The sequence below is a fragment of the Pristiophorus japonicus genome, chromosome 1 (genome assembly GCF_044704955.1).
Source record: "Pristiophorus japonicus isolate sPriJap1 chromosome 1, sPriJap1.hap1, whole genome shotgun sequence".
Classification (NCBI taxonomy): Eukaryota; Metazoa; Chordata; class Chondrichthyes; family Pristiophoridae; genus Pristiophorus; species Pristiophorus japonicus.
In genome coordinates, this window is record NC_091977.1 from 264,724,132 (window position 1) to 264,744,593 (window position 20,462).

At 45.4% G+C, this 20,462-nt stretch overlaps 1 protein-coding gene across 10 annotated transcripts in view; it reads left to right on the forward strand.

The window, feature by feature from the left end:
- Positions 1 to 20,462, forward strand: part of LOC139270224 (receptor-type tyrosine-protein phosphatase delta-like) — a 2,930,110-nt gene that overhangs the window by 2,849,388 nt on the left and 60,260 nt on the right. For all 10 annotated transcript variants that reach the window (XM_070888421.1, XM_070888423.1, XM_070888432.1 and 7 more), the window contains one exon: positions 17,573 to 17,748. In XM_070888421.1, coding sequence (XP_070744522.1) covers positions 17,573 to 17,748 — 176 coding nt within the window. The remainder of the gene's footprint in view (positions 1 to 17,572; positions 17,749 to 20,462) is intronic.

Genomic DNA, 20,462 nt, shown 5'->3' on the forward strand with positions numbered 1-20,462 from the left:
TATCTGGTCGAGAGTGACAAACTCAGACCCCCAGAAACTCTTCAGGATTTTTACAATCAGATCAGAGTTGGCCAGGGCTAGGGGCGGCGTGCTCCGGGCCCCTCACACACAGCCTGCAGCGCGCGTTTGCAGAAACGGCCTGCCAGGAAATACTGCACATGTGCGCAGACTCTAGCGCGCATATGCAGAGGTCCCGGCACTGTTTTCAGCACCGGGACCTGGCTCCGCCCCTAATCTATTGGGCCACGCTCTGCCACGGCCGAAGAGATGCTGGGGAGCGGCCAGAATACCGACGTCTTTTTTCGGCGCTCTTGGAGGCGGACAAAAACGGCCCACCTCGGGTGAGGGCGCCAGAAAAACAGGTTAGCAAATTCTAGCCCCAAGTGATAGTTTTCGAGTCAAAATATAATCTTTGACAAATAATACTCAGGTGTGGAGTACTAGTAGAAAAATACGTAAGTTTTGGATTGCTAATGTATTATCCCAAACTACTGAATACCTGAGGGGCGAAATTACCCTGTGCCCTGATTGGGGGCAGTAAACTGCTTGGGGCGGGCCTTCCTCTGCCCGGTGCGGATATCCCGCCCCACCGCTGAATTGGGCTTACCGCCCCCCCCAAAGGATTGGGAGTGCAATCTCATGCACTCTTCGGGTGGAGCCAACGGTGCTAACTGGGCGCGATCGGGAGCACAATGTGGATGCTCCGCGTAGCGCTGACATGCTTTAATGGCCCTCACTTTTACTTAAAGGGGAAGGCCGTTGCGCACTCTGCAAGACCTCTGATGGCCTCCACGGGACCACCAGGGCAGTATGGTGCCGAGGCCACAGCCTGGCACCGAAAACGGAGTACCGGGCTGCACAATGGTGGCCTGGACCATGCCAGGGAGTACTTCTTCGAGCTGACCCGAGGGTCGGCAAAACTTCAAGGATAGCGGCACAGGGCGCTGATAAACCTCCCCTTTAACTTCTGCTCCACGAGCGGATGTCGGCCCGCTTCGCGACCCAAGAAGCTAGCGCAGACACCCGCCTTGCGGGCCATGGGCCAATATCCCCTGCGGGACGGAAAAGGGTTGGCACGCAGCACTACGGGTTCGGCGTGCACGGCGATGATGTAATTGCCGGTTGTGCGGCGGTCCAGGGCACGGCACGGTGCTGCGGTGACAGTAGGTCCGCAAACTCCCGGGCAATTTCCCGGCAGCCGGAAGCGCCCTGCCACCCCCTTCTCCCCTCCCCCCACCCCATCCCCTGGCAAAAAGTGATTTTGCATCCTGTTAGCACCCAGATGCGCTAACGGGTGTTGCTAAAAGGGGCAATTTCGTCCCCTGGTTTTTGAAACAAAATGTGGTAATGAAAACATAATTACATTGTGGATTTATAAAATGTCTGACAGCTGTATTTTTTTTTTAACAAAGTTGCTGTGGCACTGACCTGTAAGTATTTTATTTTTCCACGATAGATTTCATTCGGACTTAAAATATTCAGCGTATAAATGGATTTCCATTGCTCCACGTGTGGGCTTGAACTGAAACATTTCATTATAGCTGTTAATCTCAGGTTCAATGGCTTGTGTTGGTATTTGATGCAATTGAGAAAAAGTTATTGAAAAAAAAGATCATTATCATTGTGAAAAAATTGCTGTACCACTGAATATAATTTTATCTGGATTTACACTCGGAATGTTACGAAGAAAGCTTCAAAGCAGTTTGAACCTGTGGCCTGCTGAGGGAATTGAAGTTGTAAAATGCATCCAAGATTGTTGATCCACGATTAGAGCCAGGGAAGCAGATATGCTTAAGAGCTGAATATTGAGCTCCCTTTTGTAAATAATCGGCTATACAGTGGGTTCAGCGGTAGTAACTGTAACAAGGACAGATGTCTCATAATGTTGACCATGGTTTGTTTTTAAGAACACATGGAGCAATTGGATTTTAATACCAGTGTGAAAACCATAGATTTCATGTAATCTAATCATACATTTTCAACCTGTTTAAGGCGATGGATGGGGTACCAATCAAGCTTTGTCCTGGATGGTGTTGAGCTTCTTGCGTGTTGTTGGAGCTGCACTCATCCAGGCAAGTGGAGAGCATTCCATCACACTCACTTGTGCCTTGTAGATGATGGAAAGGCTTTGGGGAGTCAGGAGGTGGTTAACCTCTCTGGTTGAATGTCTCTGCATAGAGGACAGAATTCCACTGACGGTTGTGTCTGGGTGAAAATTGTGTGCAGTGTTTTTTTCCCTAAGTTGCAGGGAATTAAAACAAGATCCACAGGCTAGAGCAGTGTGTGAATGTATGCTCTTCATTGAATTACAAAAGGAGGCCATTTGTCCCATTGTGCTTGTGTCAACTCTTTGAAATAGCTATCCAATTAGTCCCACTCCCCTGTTCTTTCCCCATAGCCCTGCAATTTTCTCCTGTTCAAATATATATCCAATTCCCTTTTGAAAGTCACTATTGAATTAACACAGTTGATAGAGAGATATAAATAGAATATATAATGCATATCACAAGCAGCTAAAAAATGTAAACATTTTGTCCACTTTGGGAACATCTGGGATAACCGTAGACCCTAGAGGAGGGTGTGATGTACATCCCAGACCACACTTCCAAGCAGTGCATTCCCAACCATAATAACTCGCTGCATTAAAAAAATTCTCCTCATCTCACCTCTGTCCCTTTAAGTTACCTTAAATATGTGTCCTTTGGTTACCGAGCCTTTTGCCTGTGGAAACGGGCTTTCCTTATTTACTCTATCAAAACACTTCATGATTTTGAATGGCTCTATTAAATCTCTTCGTAACCTTCTCTGCTCGAAGGAGAACAATCCCAATTTCTCTACTCTCTCCACGTAACGGAAGTCCCTCATGGTACCATTCAATAAATCTCTTCTGCATCCAGTCCTCATGTGCAGTGCCCAGAATTGGACACCATACTCCAGCTGAGGCCTAGTCAGTGATTTATAAAGGGTTAGCATCACTTCCTTGCTTTTGCATGCTCTGCCTCTATTTATAAAGCCAAGGATCCCGTATGTTTTTTTAACAGCCTTAGCCTCAGCCTTGTGCTGCCACCATCAAAGATTTCTTTATGTCTCCCTCTTTCTGCATTCCCTTTAAAATGATACCATTTCATTTATATTGCTTCCCCTCATTCTTCTTTCAAAAATGTATCACTTCATACTTCTCTGCATTAAATTTCATCTGCCATGTGTCTGCCCATTTTGCCAGACTGTCTATATCCTCCTGAAGTCTGCTACCATCTTCCTCACTGTTCACTATACTTCCAAGTTTCGTGTCATCTGCAACTTTGAAATTATACCCTGTAGACCTAAGTCCAGATCATTAATATATATAAAAAGAGCAGTGGTCCTAGTACTAACCCCTTGTGGGGACACCACTGTATACTTCCCTCCAGTCTGAGAAACAACCATTCACCACTACTCTCTGCTTTCTGTCCCTTGTCCATGTTGCCATTGCTCCTTTAAGCTCGTGGGCTTCAATTTTCCTAACAAGTCTATTCTGTGGTACTTTATCAAGCTCCTGTTGAAATTCCATATACACAACATCAACCACACTACCCTCATCAACCCTCTCCATTACTTTATCAAAGAACTCAATCAAGTTAGTCAAACACGATTTGCCTCTAACAAATCCAAGCTGGCTGTCATTGATTAATCCATGCTTTTTCAAGTGAGAATTAATTTTGTCCAAGATTATAAGGGGCTGAAATTGCCCACCGCCGGAAATGCGGTGCACCAGAGGGTTGTAAATCTGTGGAATTCGCTGCATCAGAGAGCTGTGGAAGCTGGGACACTGAATAAATTTAAGACAGAAATAGACAGTTTCTTAAACGATAAGGGGATAAGGGGTTATGCGGAGCAGGTGGGGAAGTGGACCTGAGTCCATGATTGGATCAGCCATGATCATATTAAATGGCAGAGCAAGCTCGAGGGGCTGTATGGCCTACTCCTGCTCCTATTTCTTATGTTCTTATAATGGGGGCGGATGTGCGGCGGTGAGGGGGCACACTAGAGGGGTGGAAGTTGGGGGCAGGCAGACTGTCTGTCGCTGTCACTCATCAACATAGCGCTGATGACGTCATCACGGTTGTGCGTCACCACATCTTTCCCCTTCACTTAAAGAGGAGAGCCGCTGCCATTATTTAAGATAGGTCCACTGAGCCACCAGGGAGAGTTTTGGGCGGGCCAGGAGCCTGGCACCTGCTGGCGGCCTGGCTGAACCAGGGGGCATAATTGTCCGGCCAACCTAGAAGTTGGCCGACAAAAAAATAAGAAGGCGGCTGCAGCAGTAGGTCCCCCCCTTTAATGGCAGCCGCACCTCCATTTTAGAAGCACTCGAGAAAAAGCTGCTGGTGGTGCCGAATGAAGAGAGCAAGATTTTCTCGGCGGAATTTCGTGATCGGGGTGTAACATCGGTGGTGTGCGCTCTGATGACGCACTTAGGACGAATCGGCAGCAGCGGTGTGGGGGAGCAGGAGCAGAATTTTCAAAATGGCGGCCATTCCACTCCGCAGCGTGGCCGCCAATTTCCAGCGATACCAGGTCTTAAGGAAAGGGCCAATTTTGGCCCCTAAATCTCTTACAGTTTCCCTACTATCAACATTAGGCTGACTGGCCTCTAGTATCTGGTTTATCCCTCTCCACTTTTTTGAACAGTGTTAATTTTCAACCCTCCAGTTCTCTGGCACCACTTCCACCCTTACTTCCCGCAGGAACCTCGGATGTAGTCCATCTGGACCGGGTAACTTTTCTGCTTTAAGCAATGCCAACCTTTTAAGTATTTCCTCTTTATCTATTTTTAACCTATTCAATGTCTCGACCTCATTATGGCTTTGTTGGCAGCATCTTCTTTTGTGAAGATAGATACAAGTTGCCCTGAAATTGTGGCCTCTCCGTGAAGCACATGCACCTGAACCCGACACGTGCGGGCACGCCTCCCCGGGAGAAGGGCTTTCGCGGGTGTAGATTTGGGCTATTTGCCCAACTCCTGCCCAGTGAATGTCCTTCAAACTCTTACGCCTGGTAAAAGCAGGCCTTGTAAGAGTTTTAATAGATAGAAAAATTAAATGTTATTACATATTTTTCTATTAAAAACCCTGTCGGTATGAAGGTAAGTTTAAAATTTAGTTTGATTAAAACATTTTTTTTAAATGTCAAAAAAATAAATTTTTCTCTAAGATATTTAATTTAATACAATTTCTATGAATTTTTAAAAAGTGAAGTGTTCTTTTTATCTATGTGTTTTTTTTGTTTTTAGGGGTATTCTCATTGATAGTAATGGGAGCTTGAATGAGAATACTACATTGTGATTGGTGGTCCAGGCCCATGTGATCCCAGGATGTGCTCACGCTCCTGGAATACCTGGGCCTCGGCACTGGGCTGCGCAACTCGACCTCGGAGAGCAAGTGTTCTTTCCTCCGGGACCACTGGCAACTTTTGTAAAAACAATTCTGGTCGGAGCATGTTACAGGAAGCCTCCGACCGAAATGTTTGGCCCACTCATTTTCTACCTCAGCCATGCTCTCTGCCTCCACAAAAAGATTTAGTTTTTTGGGTCCCTAATTGGCCCCACCTTTGTTTTGACTATCTTTTTACTATTAATATGTTTATAAAAGACTTTAGTGTTCCCTTTTGTCCATTCTCATACTCTCTCTTTGCTCTGATTATTTCCTTGTGTAGGTTTTTTGTGTTGTTACAGAGTGCTGAGGTGCAGTTGCAACAGCCCTTGTTTTCTTGACACGCTTGAGGTGTTCAATAAAGAAAGTCTTGCATTTATATAGCGCCTTTCACAACCTCAGGATGTCTCAAGCGATTGAGAGCAAATGAAGTACTTTTTCAATTGTAAAAGAGTGTTTGTTGTAAAGTCGGGAAAAACAGCTGTCACTATGCACAGCAAGGTCCCACAAACAGCAAGAGATAAATGAACAGATCATTTGTTTTAGTGATGGTTAAATGTTGGTCTAGACACCAAGAAAAGTTCTCTGCTCTTCTTCAGAAAGTTCCATGGGCTCTTTTATATCCACCTGCGAGGGCAGCCTCGAATTACATGCTTAGTTTACTACCTCACCTGAAAGACAGGACTTCCAACAGTGCAGTGAACCAGTCTCTCAGTTACTGCACTAGGCTAGATTATGGGCTCAATTGCTGGAGTGGGGCTTGAACCCACGATCACCTGGCTCTGAGGCAAGAGTGCTGCCCACTGAGCCACAGGTGGCACTTGTGACTGAAGTCAAAGTCTGAGACACATCGGTCTCCTTCACTTCGATTTTGTCGCGGATGGAGTCTGGCATAAACCAGGTCATCCTCATCAAATGCCCTGATTTTTATGGCTTTCTGCTGTACTCAGTCTGGCAGCAAGAAATGGATTGTCTCTGTATCCTGCCAGACAGGATTAAAATATTCCATCTATGGCATATAGGGCTCGTATAACATCCAAATTGCTGAAGGTGACTAGTAGATCTGAGTTTTGACACTTTTTATAAGCTTGCTCAGCTAGAAGCTTGCCAAACATAGTTTGATATCATTGCCAAGTTAAAGAGCTAAAGTTTTATTCCTGAGGACAGCCGAGTGGCTGGTGGTTTAAATGACAACAGACCGAACAAAGCCTCCAATTTATATAGGAATTGTAGAATTACAGCACTGCTCGCCAAAGTTTTTTTTGCAGGAAGTCACATAATTAACAAAAGGCAGGTGTTATATTTTTGATATTTTTTCCCCTAAATATCTTCCTTGGCCTCCTCGACAAATTTCGACTATCGAGATAAATGTACCGAGACCCAGTGATGTAGAACTCATGTCAGTGTGCTGGATATATCATGTGCTGTGATATGGTCTCCTTAGTGCAAACTGTATGAGCTAGATTTTACACTTTTTTTGCATGCATAATGCCCACTTAATGTTCATTTCACCGCTGAAATGAGGTATAACGCCCAGATATCGCCCATTTAGCCACAAAATGGAAACTGACGCCCATTTTTCGGACATTTATCGCCGAACGTTACTTTCCCCACGCATGTAACGCCGAGAAAAAATAATACCGCCCGCCCACTTTTTTGGGGCAGAATCATCAGAATGGGCGAAACCAATGCCCATAATATCACCCAGCGTTACTTTCCACATGTAATTAACGCCGAAATTCAATAATACCGACCGTCCACTTTATTGTGTTGTAAAGTTCACATTTGCTGAAATTAACACCCAGTATATCGGCCAGCGTCACTTTCACCACCTCACACACATCTCGCCCACAATAACGCTCGCCCAAAACACCGCTCAGAAAAAGTGGAACTGTTCTGAATGAATCACAGGGTATGGGCGCCATTTTTTAAATCGCAGATTGCTTCATTGAAAAGGCTGTTTCAACTTCGGAGGAGTTTGGATTGACTCTGGAGTTCTTCTCAGGTGAAGTGACCATCTCAACAGACATCTTTTCAGACTCTGGATGATTGGGGTTTACTGTAGGTGTATTTTATTGTGGAAGTTATTGCTTATGATCAATCGCTATTATACTTTCTTTGGAATGGGGCCAGCCATTTCTCAGCCTGCAGCGATTAATACGCAGATGCTGCAGAGTGCAAATGGCTCAACGTCTAATGCACATCATTATGTGCCTAATTTAAGATCTGCCAGAATGAGGAGGAGGTCCAGACCATACACATCCTGCACTTACAGGGAGAAGAGATCTTACCTCGACGTATCCGAGCACACCTGCCTTCGGAGACTGTGCTTCCACAAGGTGGTGATCAATGAAATATGTGAGCTCATCAGGCCACATATGCAGCCTGCCATCAGGACATCAGTGTCGTTCGAGGTCAAGGTCACTGCGGCACTGTCTTTCTACGCGTCCGGTTCCTTTTGGGCCTCCGCAGTCGACATTTCCCGTCTGTCTCACCATGCCACACATCGCTGCATTAGACAGGTCACAGAGGCTCTGTATGCGCGAAGGATGGACTTTATCAGCTTCCCCATGACCACGGAGGCTCAGACTGACAGGGCTGGAGCATTCTACCGCATTGCTAAGTTCCCCAGGGTGCAGGGAGCATAGAAACATAGAAAATAGGTGCAGGAGTAGGCCATTCGGCCCTTCGAGCCTGCACCACCATTCAATGAGTTCATGGCTGAACATGCAACTTCAGTACCCCATTCCTGCCTTCTCGCCATACCCCTTGATCCCCCGAGTAGTAAGGACTACATCTAACTCCTTTTTGAATATATTTAGTGAATTGGCCTCAACAACTTTCTGTGGTAGATAATTCCACAGGTTCACCACTCTCTGGGTGAAGAAGTTTCTCCTCATCTCGGTCCTAAATGGCTTACCCTTTATCCTTAGACTGTGACCCCTGGTTCTGGACTTCCCCAACATTGGGAACATTCTTTCTGCATCTAACCTGTCGAAACCCGTCAGAATTTTAAACGTTTCTATGAGATCCCCTCTCATTCTTCTGAACTCCAGTGAATACAAGCCCAGTTGATCCAGTCTTTCTTGATATGTCAGTCCTGCCATCCCAGGAATCAGTCTGGTGAACCTTCGCTGTACTCTCTCAATAGCAAGAATGTCCTTCCTCAAGGTAGGAGACAAAACTGTACACAATACTCCAGGTGTGGCCTCACCAAGGCCCTGTACAACTGTAGTAACACCTCCCTGCCCCTGTACTCAAATCCCCTCGCTATGAAGGGCAACATGCCATTTGCTTTCTTAACCGCCTGCTGTACCTGCATGCCAACCTTCAATGACTGATGTACCATGACACCCAGGTCTCGTTGCACCTCCCCTTTTCCTAATCTGTCACCATTCAGATAATAGTCTGTCTCTCTGTTTTTACCACTGAAGTGGATAACCTCACATTTATCCACATTATACTTCATCTGCCATGCATTTGCCCACTCAACGAACCTATCCAAGTCACTCTGCAGCCTCATAGCATCCTCCTCGCAGCTCACACTGCCACCCAACTTAGTGTCATCCGCAAATTTGGAGATACTACATTTAATCCCCTCGTCTAAATCATTAATGTACAATGTAAACAGCTGGGGCCCCTGCACAGAACCTTGCGGTACCCCACCAGTCACTGCCTGCCATTCTGAAAAGTACCCATTTACTCCTACTCTTTGCTTCCTGTCTGCCAACCAATTCTCAATCGATGTCAGCACACTACCCCCAATCCCATGTGCTTTAACTTTGCACATTAATCTCTTGTGTGGGACCTTGTCGAAAGCCTTCTGAAAGTCCAAATATACCACATCAACTGGTTCTCCCTTGTCCACTTTACTGGAAACATCCTCAAAAATTTCCAGAAGATTTGTCAAGCATGATTTCCCTTTCACAAATCCATGCTGACTTGGATCTATCATGTCACCTCTTTCCAAATGCGCTGCTATGACATCCTTAATAATTGATTCCATCATTTTACCCACTACCGATGTCAGGCTGACTGGTCTATAGTTCCCTGTTTTCTCTCTCCCTCCTTTTTTAAAAAGTGGGGTTACATTGGCTACCCTCCACTCCATAGGAACTGATCCAGAGTCTATGGAGTGTTGGAAAATGACTGTCAATGCATCCGCTATTTCCAAGGTTACCTCCTTAAGTACTCTGGGATGCAGACCATCAGGCCCTGGGGATTTATCGGCCTTCAATCCCATCAATTTCCTCAACACAATTTCCCGACTAATAAGGATTTCCCTCAGTTCCTCCTTCTTACTAAACCCTCTGACCCCTTTTATATCCGGAAGGTTGTTTGTGTCCTCCTTAGTGAATACCGAACCAAAGTACTTGTTCAATTGGTCTGCCATTTCTTTATTCCCCGTTATGACTTCCCCTGATTCTGACTGCAGGGGACCTTACCGTTTGTCTTTACCAACCTTTTTCTCTTTACATATCTGTGGAAGCTTTTGCAGTCCGTCTTAATGTTCCTTGCAAGCTTCCTCTCGTACTCTATTTTCCCTGCCCTAATCAAACCCTTTGTCCTCCTCTGCTGAGTTCTAAATTTCTCCCAGTCCCCAGGTTCGCTGCTATTTCTTGCCAAGTTGTATGCCACTTCCTTGGCTTTAATACTATCCCTGATTTCCCTTGATAGCCACGTTAAGCCACCTTCCCTTTTTTATTTTTACGCCAGACAGGGATGTACAATTGTTGTAGTTCATCCATGCGGTCTCTAAATGTCTGCCATTGCCCATCCACTGTCAACACCTTAAGCAATACCGTGCACTCACATTGCCATGCGGGCACCTTCTCAGGACCCAGAGCTTTTTCGTAACAGAAAAGGATTTCACTCCCTGAAAGTCCATCTAGTTGTCGACCTGAACCAAATCATAATGGCAGTGAATGCCAAATGTCCGGGCAGCTTCGATGAGGCTCACATCCTGCATGAGAACGCTGTCTCTGACATATTTAAGAGTCAGCTTCAATGCTGGATTCTTGGTGATAACCGATATGGCCTAACCACCTGGCTGATGACCCCCCTGCATGACACCCACACCGAGGCCGAGAAGCGATACAACCAGAGCCACAGAGACACACGCAATGTGATTCAGAAACCAATAACTGTGCTTAAGCAGCGCTTGAGATGTCTGGAGCACTCAGGAGGGGAGCTACAATACAACTCTGAGCAAGTAGCTAAATTCGTGGTCGTGTGCTCCTTGCTGCAGGACCTGGCTATCACGAGAGGACAAGAATTGCCAGAAGGGACTGATGGACCACCTCAGGAGAGAGAGGAAGAGGAGGACAAGGGGCTGGACGCAGAGCTAGGGCAGACAATCTGCAAACTTGGAGATATTACATTCAATTCTTTCATCTAAATCATTGATGTATATTGTAAATAGCTGGGGTCCCAGCACTGAACCCTGCGGCACCCCACTAGTCACTGCCTGCCATTCTGAAAAGGACCCGTTTATTCCGACTCTCTGCTTTCTGTCTGCAAACCAGTTCTCTATCCATGTCAGTACATTACATCAATACAATGTGCTTTAATTTTGCACTTCAATTTCTTATGTGGGACCCTATCAATACCCTTTTGAAAGTCCAAATACACCACATCCACTGGTTCTCCATTGTCCACTCTACTAGTTACATCCTCACACAATTTCAGAAGATTTGTCAAGCTTGATTTCCCTTTCATAAATCCATGCTGACTAGGACCGATCCTGTCACTGCTTTCCAAATGCGCTGCTATTTCATCTTTAAAATTGATTCCAACATTCTCCCCACCACCGATGTCAGGCTAACTGGTCTATAATTCCCTTTTTTCTCTCTCCCTTTTTTAAAAAGTGGTGTTACATTAGCTACCCTCCAGTCCATAGGAACTGATCCAGATTCAATAGAATCTTGGAAAATGATCACTAATGCATCCACTATTTCTAGGGCCACTTCCTTAAGTACTCTGGGATGCAAACTATCAGGCCCTGGGGATTTATCGACCTTCAATCCCATCAATTTCCCTACACAATTTCCTGACTAATAAGGATTTCCTTCAGTTCCTCCTTTTCGCTAGACCCTCGAACCCCTAGTAATTCCAGAAGGTTATTTGTGTCTTCCTTCGTGAAGACAGATCCAAAGTATTTGTTCAATTGTTTGTTCCCCATTATAAATTCACCTGAATTTGACTGCAAAGGACCTATGTTTGTCTTCACTAATCTTTTTCTCTTCACAGAAGCTTTTGCAGTCAGTTTTTATGTTCCCTGCAAGCTTCCTCTCATACTCTATTTTCCCCTCCTAATTAAACCCTTTGTCCTCCTCTGCTGAATTCTAAATTTCTCCCAGTCCTCAGATTTGCTGCTTTTTCTGGCCAATTTTCCTTGGATTTAATACTATCCCTAATTTCCCTTGTTAGCCACGGTTGAGCTACCTTCCCCGTTTTATTTTTACTCCAGACAGGAATGCACAATTGTTGAAGTTCATCCATGTAACCTATAAATGTCTGACATTGTCTATCCACTGTCAACCCTTTAAGTATCCTTTGCCAGTTTATCCTAGCCAATTCACGTCTCATACCATCAAAGTTACCTTTCCTTAAGTTTAGGACCCTAGTCTCTGAATTAACACTGTCACTCTACATCTTAATAAAGAATTCTACCATATTATGCTCACTCTTCCCCAGGGGGCCTCGCACAACAAGATTGCTGATTAGTCCTCTCTCATTACACAACACCCAGTCTAGGATGGCCAGCTCTCCAGTTGGTTCCTCAACATATTGGTCTAGAAAACCATCCCTAGTACACTCCCGGAAATCCTCCTCCACCGCATTGCTAGCAGCTTGGTTAGCCCAATCTATATGTAGATTAAAGTCACCCATGATAACTGCTGTACCTTTATTGCACACATCCCTAATTTCCTGTTTGATGCCATCCCCAACCTCACTACTGCTGTTTGGTGGTCTGAACACAACTCCCACTGGCATTTTCTGCCCTTTGATGTTCCACAGCTCTAACCATACAGATGCCACATCATCCAAGCTGATGTCCTTTCTTACTATTGCGTTAATTTCCTCTTTAACCAGCAACACTACCCCACCTCCTTTTCCTTTCTGTCTATACTTCCTGAATGTTGAATACCCCTGGATGTTGAGTTCCCAGCCTTGGTCACCCTGGAACCATGTCTCCGTAATCCCAATTATATCATAATCGTTAATAGCTGCCTGTGCAGTTCATTCATCCATCTTATTACGAATACTCCTCGCATTGAGGCACAGAGTTTCAGGCTTGTCTTTTCAGCACTCTTTGTCTCTTTAGAATTTTGCTGTAATGTGGCCCTTTTTGATTTTTGCCTTGGGTTTCTTTGCCCTCCACTTTTACTATTCTCCTTTCTATCTTTTGCTTCTGCCCCCATTTTGTTTCCCTCTGTCTCCCTGCATAGGTTCCCATCCCCCTGCCATGTTAGTTTAACGCCTCCGCAACAGCACGAGCAAACACGACCATTGGACATTGGTTGCTGTCCTGCCCAGGTGGAGACCATCCAATTTGTACTGGTCCCACCTTCCCCAGAACCGGTTCCAATGTCCCATGAATTTGAATCCCTCTCTCTTGCACCACGCCTCAAGCCATGTATTCATCTTAGCTATCCTGAAATTCCTACTCTGACTCGCAAGTGACACTGGTACCAAACATGAGATTATTACCTTTGAAATCCTACTTTTTAATTTAATTCCTAGCTCTCTAAATTCAGCTTGTAGGACCTCATCCCGCTTTTTACCTATATCGTTGGTACTTATATGCACCATGACAACTGGCTGTTCACCCTCCCGCTCCAGAATACTCCGCAGCCGCTCCAAGACATCCTTGAACCTTGCACCAGGGGTCTTGGTTGCGACCGCAGAAATGCCTATCTATCCCCCTTACAATAGAAGCCCCCACCACTATAGCTCTCCCACTCTTTTCCCTGACCTCCTGTGCAGCAGAGCCACCCACGGTGCCATGAACTTGGCTGGTGCTGCCTTCCCCTGGTGAGCCATCTCCCCCAACAATATCCAAAGCGGTGTATCTGTTTTGGAGGGAGATGACCGCAGGGGACTCCTGCACTGCCTTCCTACTCCTGCTCTGCCTGGTGTTCAACCATCCCCTATCAATCTTTGTTACCGTTACCTGCGGTGTGACCAACTCACTGAACGTGCTATCCACGACATCCTCAGCATCGCGCATGCTCCAGAGTGAATCCATCCGCAGTTCCAGTGCCGTCATGCAGTCTAACAGGAGCTGCAGCTGGATACACTTCCTACACCCATCGTCGTCAGGGACACTAGAAGCGTCCCTGATTTCCCACATGGCACAGGAGGAGCATGGGCTCTCCTGCCATGACTTAACCCTTAAAATAACCTAATTTGGCAACAATGCCAAAGGTTTCTCACTGACAAGATAAGGAAAAAGGAAAAACTACTCACCAATCAACCAGCCAATCACTTACCCTCTTGGCTGTGACGTTACACTTCGTTTTTTTTTTCCTCTCAGGTCACGGAGTCAGCACTGGTGGAGAATCACCAGTGTGTAACGGTCCAGCTACCTGAGACAATGCACAACAAGGTTGTGTTGAATGAAAAACATTTTATGCGACCATTGGTCTGAAATCAAAAGTATCACGGGCAAAAAACACCCCACCCCCACCCCACTTTTTCGACCATTGACATCAGTCAAATGTTCAACATGTCCAGCAACACAGAATACAAAGGCAAAGCAGGAAGGTGGCCCCCTCCCACCATACATTACAACAAATTGCATACACCCAGATGGAGATATAACACAGCCATCACCTGCGGGCATGTACCTCACTTTCCTTCCCCCCTGCCCTTCTTCTCCCCACCTCTACCCCTTCTCCTCCTCACTCCACGCCGCCTGGCCAAAGAGCTCCTCAGGCGGTGCCTCATTGGGGAGGATGAATGTAGAGGCGGTGGTAGCACGGTACAGGAGCAGGGGGTTTCCGAGGTGGAAACATTCTCGGATCCAGAAGCAGGATCTTGGTCCTGCCTCTCATCTGTCATTGGCAGCGGTGGTGCGGAACCTAGGGGTGGAGTGCCGCACTTCGGGACCACTGGGAGGCCTGTGCCAGCAGTGTTCCTGGCTATCACCTCCAGAACCTCCGCTATCCACAGAATGTACTCAGTCATGGTGGCCAGCTGTCGGGACATGACCCCCAATGCAGCGAGCATCTGGTCACCAATGTCTGCAGTCCTCCTGGACAACTGTATCATCTCTCCGCTCTCATGTGGCGCTCGTGGAACAGACCTGCCGAGTCTACAAAACTTCCACAGGATCGGCGCCGTCCTGGGGACAAATGGGGTGTCCTGTGGCGAGTTGCTTGGTCAGGGTCATCATGAGCACCCTTGGAGGCACAAGACCTTTAATTGTAGGACATGCATAGTTATCCAGGCTATCAGTAATTCGGCTGGGAAGGATGGCATTAATGGCACTGCACGCAACAGAATTTTGCATTTAAAACATCTATGGCGGCTATAATTTCAAATAGCTTGTCTATTGCTTTAGAGGAGCGATGTGTTCATGAGGGGGACCTCGCTGACCCTATAATTTGTTTGTTTATAGGCTTGTTGCAATAATGTCAGTCATAAAGCCGTTTTGCTCTGTTCACAGATTCTCATCATGTGTCCATGAGATTAAAATTCAGTATGACAGCGATAAAGCTGAAGGCAGTTACGGAACCTTTTGCAATACAGTGGTGCAATTTGCAGCAGAGCTTAAATGTCTGGGGTGTTGACAACTTGCAGATTCTTGTTAGCATTTTAAATACACTGGTTACATCAAAGAGAGCCTCTGGCTTGACTAATTCCTGATTAAAAAAGGAACGGCCTCTTCTTGCAAATATCGAGGCAGTAGATAGTAAACCCAGTACGACATTCAATTTGACTGAGCCCTTTACAAAATATACACAACCATGGCAAGGCCAAATTTCTGTATTTGTCACATGTGTGTTTTCCCTTCTCTGCATATAACTTCTCTGCATATAACTTCTCTGCATATAACACATATGGCATTCCTGCATGCATGCTTGTTACGCAAGTGTCTAACCTTTTATTTTGTGCGCATAGAAATACAGTAATGAGAGCATTAACCATTCATCGCGAAAGTTTTCCTTGCCTCCCATTTGCTGGGCGAGAGCATTTTGTAAATAATGTACATACATGATTGAATATAAGATGGGCCCTCCAAAAAAAAAATGCACCATGTGATTAAAAAGCAGAGAAAAATATGTGCTCTCTGATTTATCTGTTCCCTTCATGATAGTGGAAGTAATGGGTCCAGATGTAGATGAGGCTTATCTGTGGTAAACACGGGCAGCATTTATGGCTGGGTACAGCAGGAAAAGCACGGTTTGTGCCAAGACAAACAGATTCTGGCTGGTTTGTGCAGGATTCCTGCCAGCAAAGGAGTTGGTGCAAAGAGGTAGTGCCCATTGAGACTGAGACCAGTCATTATCTTTTTTATGCCTTGCCATACAATTTTTTTCCTTTTAGCAGGGAATCGCACAATGCAGGCGGCAGCTGCTAAAAGACAGTCTTATCACAAAGCTTTTTTTAAAATTAAATAAATCTGCAGTTCTGACAGAAATATATATTGGCTTATTTCCTGTCCAGGGTGAAATTGAGCTGAATCCACAATCACATTTTAAAAGGACTTGACGGCCAAAATTATTTCCCCACCCCCCCCAATAATTTACATTCCATTAACGCTTGGCTCAGAGCTGTGTTTGTAGCCTGCCCTCCTTGTCGATACACACATTAAAACAGCGACTGAAGCAAAACAAGCTTTCCGCCTGGGTGCCGCAAACAAATCTACACGTTATTCGAAAAATAAAGGTTGGCAATGCTGCTCAACACCACAGACTGAGACTGATTGTTGGTCCAGTCACCTTTGACCTTGGTCTGAACAGGCAGCTGCTGATCAGAGACACGTGACATCTCCGTGCATCAGGGGAGGGAAAAATCGAAGGCAAGTGTCGTGCTGAGGTGAAAGCCAGAGCTTTCTGGTGACTGGCTACGGAGAGCCTTGGTACAATGTGGGGAGCAGGCTCTATGACTACCTGTTGGCAACAACAGAGCTGCAAGGCCCAGGTGGGCCTGAAGAACCATGGGAATTAATTTCTCATCAAAAATGATATAATTGTAAAGAAAAATGTGACGTGCTGGCGAGGGAAACATTACTTTAGTGCTTACTTTGCAGTACAGTGTCAGCTGTGGCTCAGTGGGTAGTGCCCTTGTCTTCTGAGTCAGAAGGTTTTGGATTCAAGTCCCACTCCAGGGATCTGAGCACCAAAAAATCTAGGCTGACACTCCAGGGCAGCGTTGAGGGGAGTGCTGCAATGTCGGAGGTGCCGTGTTTCGGATGAGTTGTTAAACCGAGGCCCCGTCTGCTCTCTCAGGTGGATGGAAAAGATTCCATGTCACTATTTCAAAGAAGAGCAGGGGAGTTACCTCATTGTCATGGCCAGTATTTATCCCTCAATCAAAAAACAGATTATCTGGTTATTAACACCTTGCTGTTTGTGAGAGCTTGCTTGTGTGTAAATTGGCTGCCGCATTGCCCACATTACAACACTGACTACACTCCACAAGTACTTCATTGGCTGTAAAGTGCTTTGAGACATCCGGTGGTCGTGAAAGGCACTATATAAATGCAAGTCTTTCTTTGTAAAAAAGCACTCATTTATCAAAGAATAATGTTTGTGTCAGTGTGGCGGCGGGAGGGGAGAGGGTAATGTTTCGGTCAGTTTAACAAATGTTTTCCACTGAAAGCCTGTGATCTTTGAGGTGCTGTAGATTGTTTGAGAATAATGTGAGGCTGTTGAGTGAAGATGATGTAACTGCATATACCTTTTCCTTGGATTATCACAATATTTAAAAAAATCCAAAGGTATTAAATATTTAATCTTTGGAAAGATGAGCTGCTGAGTTTCTATGAGCTCACTTACATTATAAATACATTAGTCTGGATGAGTGCTATTATCTCTGAATGTTCTTTTGTCTTATGGCAATACATTGAGTGCTGTAGCTAGATTAAAGAAAATTTGCTTTTCTGCTGAAATTTCATGATCTATAAATCCTATTCCTTGCTTTCATTGCAGGCATACCAGGAAGCGATTACTCCAATTCCAACTACATCGACGGCTATAGGAAGCAGAATGCTTACATCGCAACGCAGGGTCCTCTGCCCGAGACATTTGGAGATTTCTGGAGGATGATTTGGGAGCAGCGAAGTGCGATTGTTGTGATGATGACTAAACTAGAAGAACGATCACGGGTAAATATTTGACATCAACATCTGACAGCGTGCATTAAGAGAGACAATAGCAAACTCTTCACCAAAATGTAGAAAATTACATTATTGCTGAACATGCATGTTATATTAATTTTAACCATGTACATTTGGAAATGAGAAATGATTGTCCTATCATTTGTCCAATTGCCAGGCAGTCTTATAAATCATGCCCATCTAAGCACTAACACATCTAATAGTGTTTCATTTGTTTAAGATCAACTGCTTGTATTAGCCATAAGACTTTAATTTCATCGGAATGTAAACCAGTCATTTTAAAAAATGCATTGTTCTTTGATGCAGTAACGATGTGCCATTGCAATCTGTTTCTGATACCATTTTTATGGAAAGATGAGATATTGCTTTTCTTTATGGTAGCAAAGTTAATTGCAACAGTGAACTGATATTTCCTTGGACTCTACACCTGACCTGTAAAACTGGAGTGCCTGATCTGAGTGCTGCGTTTCAGTGTCTATCCATATACATCACCCTCTGAGCTGTATTTCACTAAATCCATCCATCTGCCTAATCTCTGTGCTTTTCTCCGATATATCCATCTTCCATTTCTTTAATTAATTCTTTTTCTTCCTTCCCTCCTCATTTTTCATGATTATTTATAGATCTCTGCCTACTATTTCTTTTGCAAGGCAAGATACTTTTCCATCCCTATTTTCATGCTTCAGCTTCTCCTGTATCTGGCTTGTATGACCCTTTGAGGACTGCATCTGCATCTCTGTGCACCAGTATTGCAAATATGCAGTGTTCTGGCTTATTCCAGGAGTACAATGATTAATATGTTGTAATTTTGTGCACTCCTATCAGTAAGAATATATTAGAAATTTGCAAAAATGTCATTTGAGAAGCTGCAGCAGTCTGGACAGTACTCCAAGGGTTCATATGTCTGCTATCCTCTTGTGCAACCTATTTTTATTCCACTGGCATGGGCTTGCAGTTTGAGAATAGTTCAGACTGGCAGTTGCTTCTGTTAAAGCTGCTCAGCTTCTTAACCCCTGCTTAGCTAAAGCACATCCCCTTAATCAGCATAATTTTGATGTTAGCATTGTCAGATCCCCATTGCCGTTTGATTTCCAGCCTGAGAACGCACCTGAGCTTTCAGAGGCAGCACCTCCTACTGGAGGAACCATCCCATTTCTCTGACAGTGTGACTTAATTACACTGGAGGGGAGGGGGGGAAATGGCAACAACAACAAACGAACACAGCCACGGACCCATCTTTCACCCTTCCATCCTTTCAGCTATATAGTCAGGAGAGAGGGTTTGTTTTGCACACACACCAGCAATTAAAACCTTTAAATAGGAGGGCAGGAAGCAGGTGGAGTGGCCAGGTTCTTTTCCACTTCAGCGCACCAACCTTTGTGCTATTGGGACCTCTGCATTCCAAGCATTCAGGAGTAACAAACCCAGCTAAAGATAGTGAGCTTAGATCTTGTGGACTAAATTAACCCGGCACTATAAAAAGATGGTCTAAATATATAAATGGTTTAAACATATGTATACTGGAACTGAATCATTTGATCCTCGCTCTCTCACCGCTCCCCACCCCACCCCTTGGTTTAGCTTCCATCTGTGGCATTGAATGAGATATCAGACATCTGACTCAGTTTCTAAAGATGTTTCCACAATCGTACACCTCAACCAATTGTATCTGAGTAAAATTGGGCTCAGCAGCACCCATGTTTTGGGCACTATGAGGCCCTTTAAGGTTCCAAAATGGTGTCCGCAGTGCACACGGATGCTCCTGTCACAAAGTGCGCCGACTGCCATCAGTGAAGGGGCTAGTGTTAGCGCACCTAACGTCTGCTGGAAGTATGCCGAGCAGGTAGATCATGGTGTCACACACAGATTTGACACCAGTGCTGCTATTTTGGAGCTTTACACTTAGCCTACGCCCTCTCTTAACCGGTGCTGTACTCCTCCATGCTCCTTGACATTGAAGGCAGGCTTTCTGGCAGGGGTTCCCAGTGCACCAAGCATTTGGGTGTGTACACCTGTCAGCCTCCTTCTGTGGCCCTCAAAGTCATCATCTGATTATTTTGCAACAGAACTCGTGTGCTGCCCCACTCTATCGGGGAACTGACACCTGCGCTATCCTTTCCCCCTGCCCTGGCTGCAGGGCATTTCTTTGGAAGAGAGGAGGCTGAGGGAAGACCTGATTAAGATGTATAAAATTATGAGGGGCCTAGATAAAGTGGATAGGGCAGACTTATTTCCCTTAGCAGAGGGGTCAACAACCAGGGGGCATAGATTTAAAGTAATTGAGGAGGTTTAGAGGGCATTTAAGGGGAAAGTTCTTCACCCAGAGGGTGGTGGGGGTCTGGAACTCACTGCCTGAAAGGGTGGTAGGGGCAGAAACCCTCACCACATTTAAAAAGTACTTGGATGTGCACATGCCATTACCTACAGGGCTACGGGCCAAGAGCTGGAAAGTGGGATTAGGCTGGATAGCTCTTTGTCGGCCGGTGCGGACACGATGGGCCGAAATTGCCTCCTTCCGTGCTGTAACTTTTTATGATTCTATGATTTGTGCCTGGTGTCTCACCAAGCTCAGATCTCACCACTGCACCCCTGTTCTTGGAGCTATAATCCTGGCATTGACCTCCACTGTCTGTTCCCACTGCCTGCTGAGCATGTGTCTGAGCTTCCGGCCCCCCGAGGGTACAGGGCATCTCTCCTCCTTT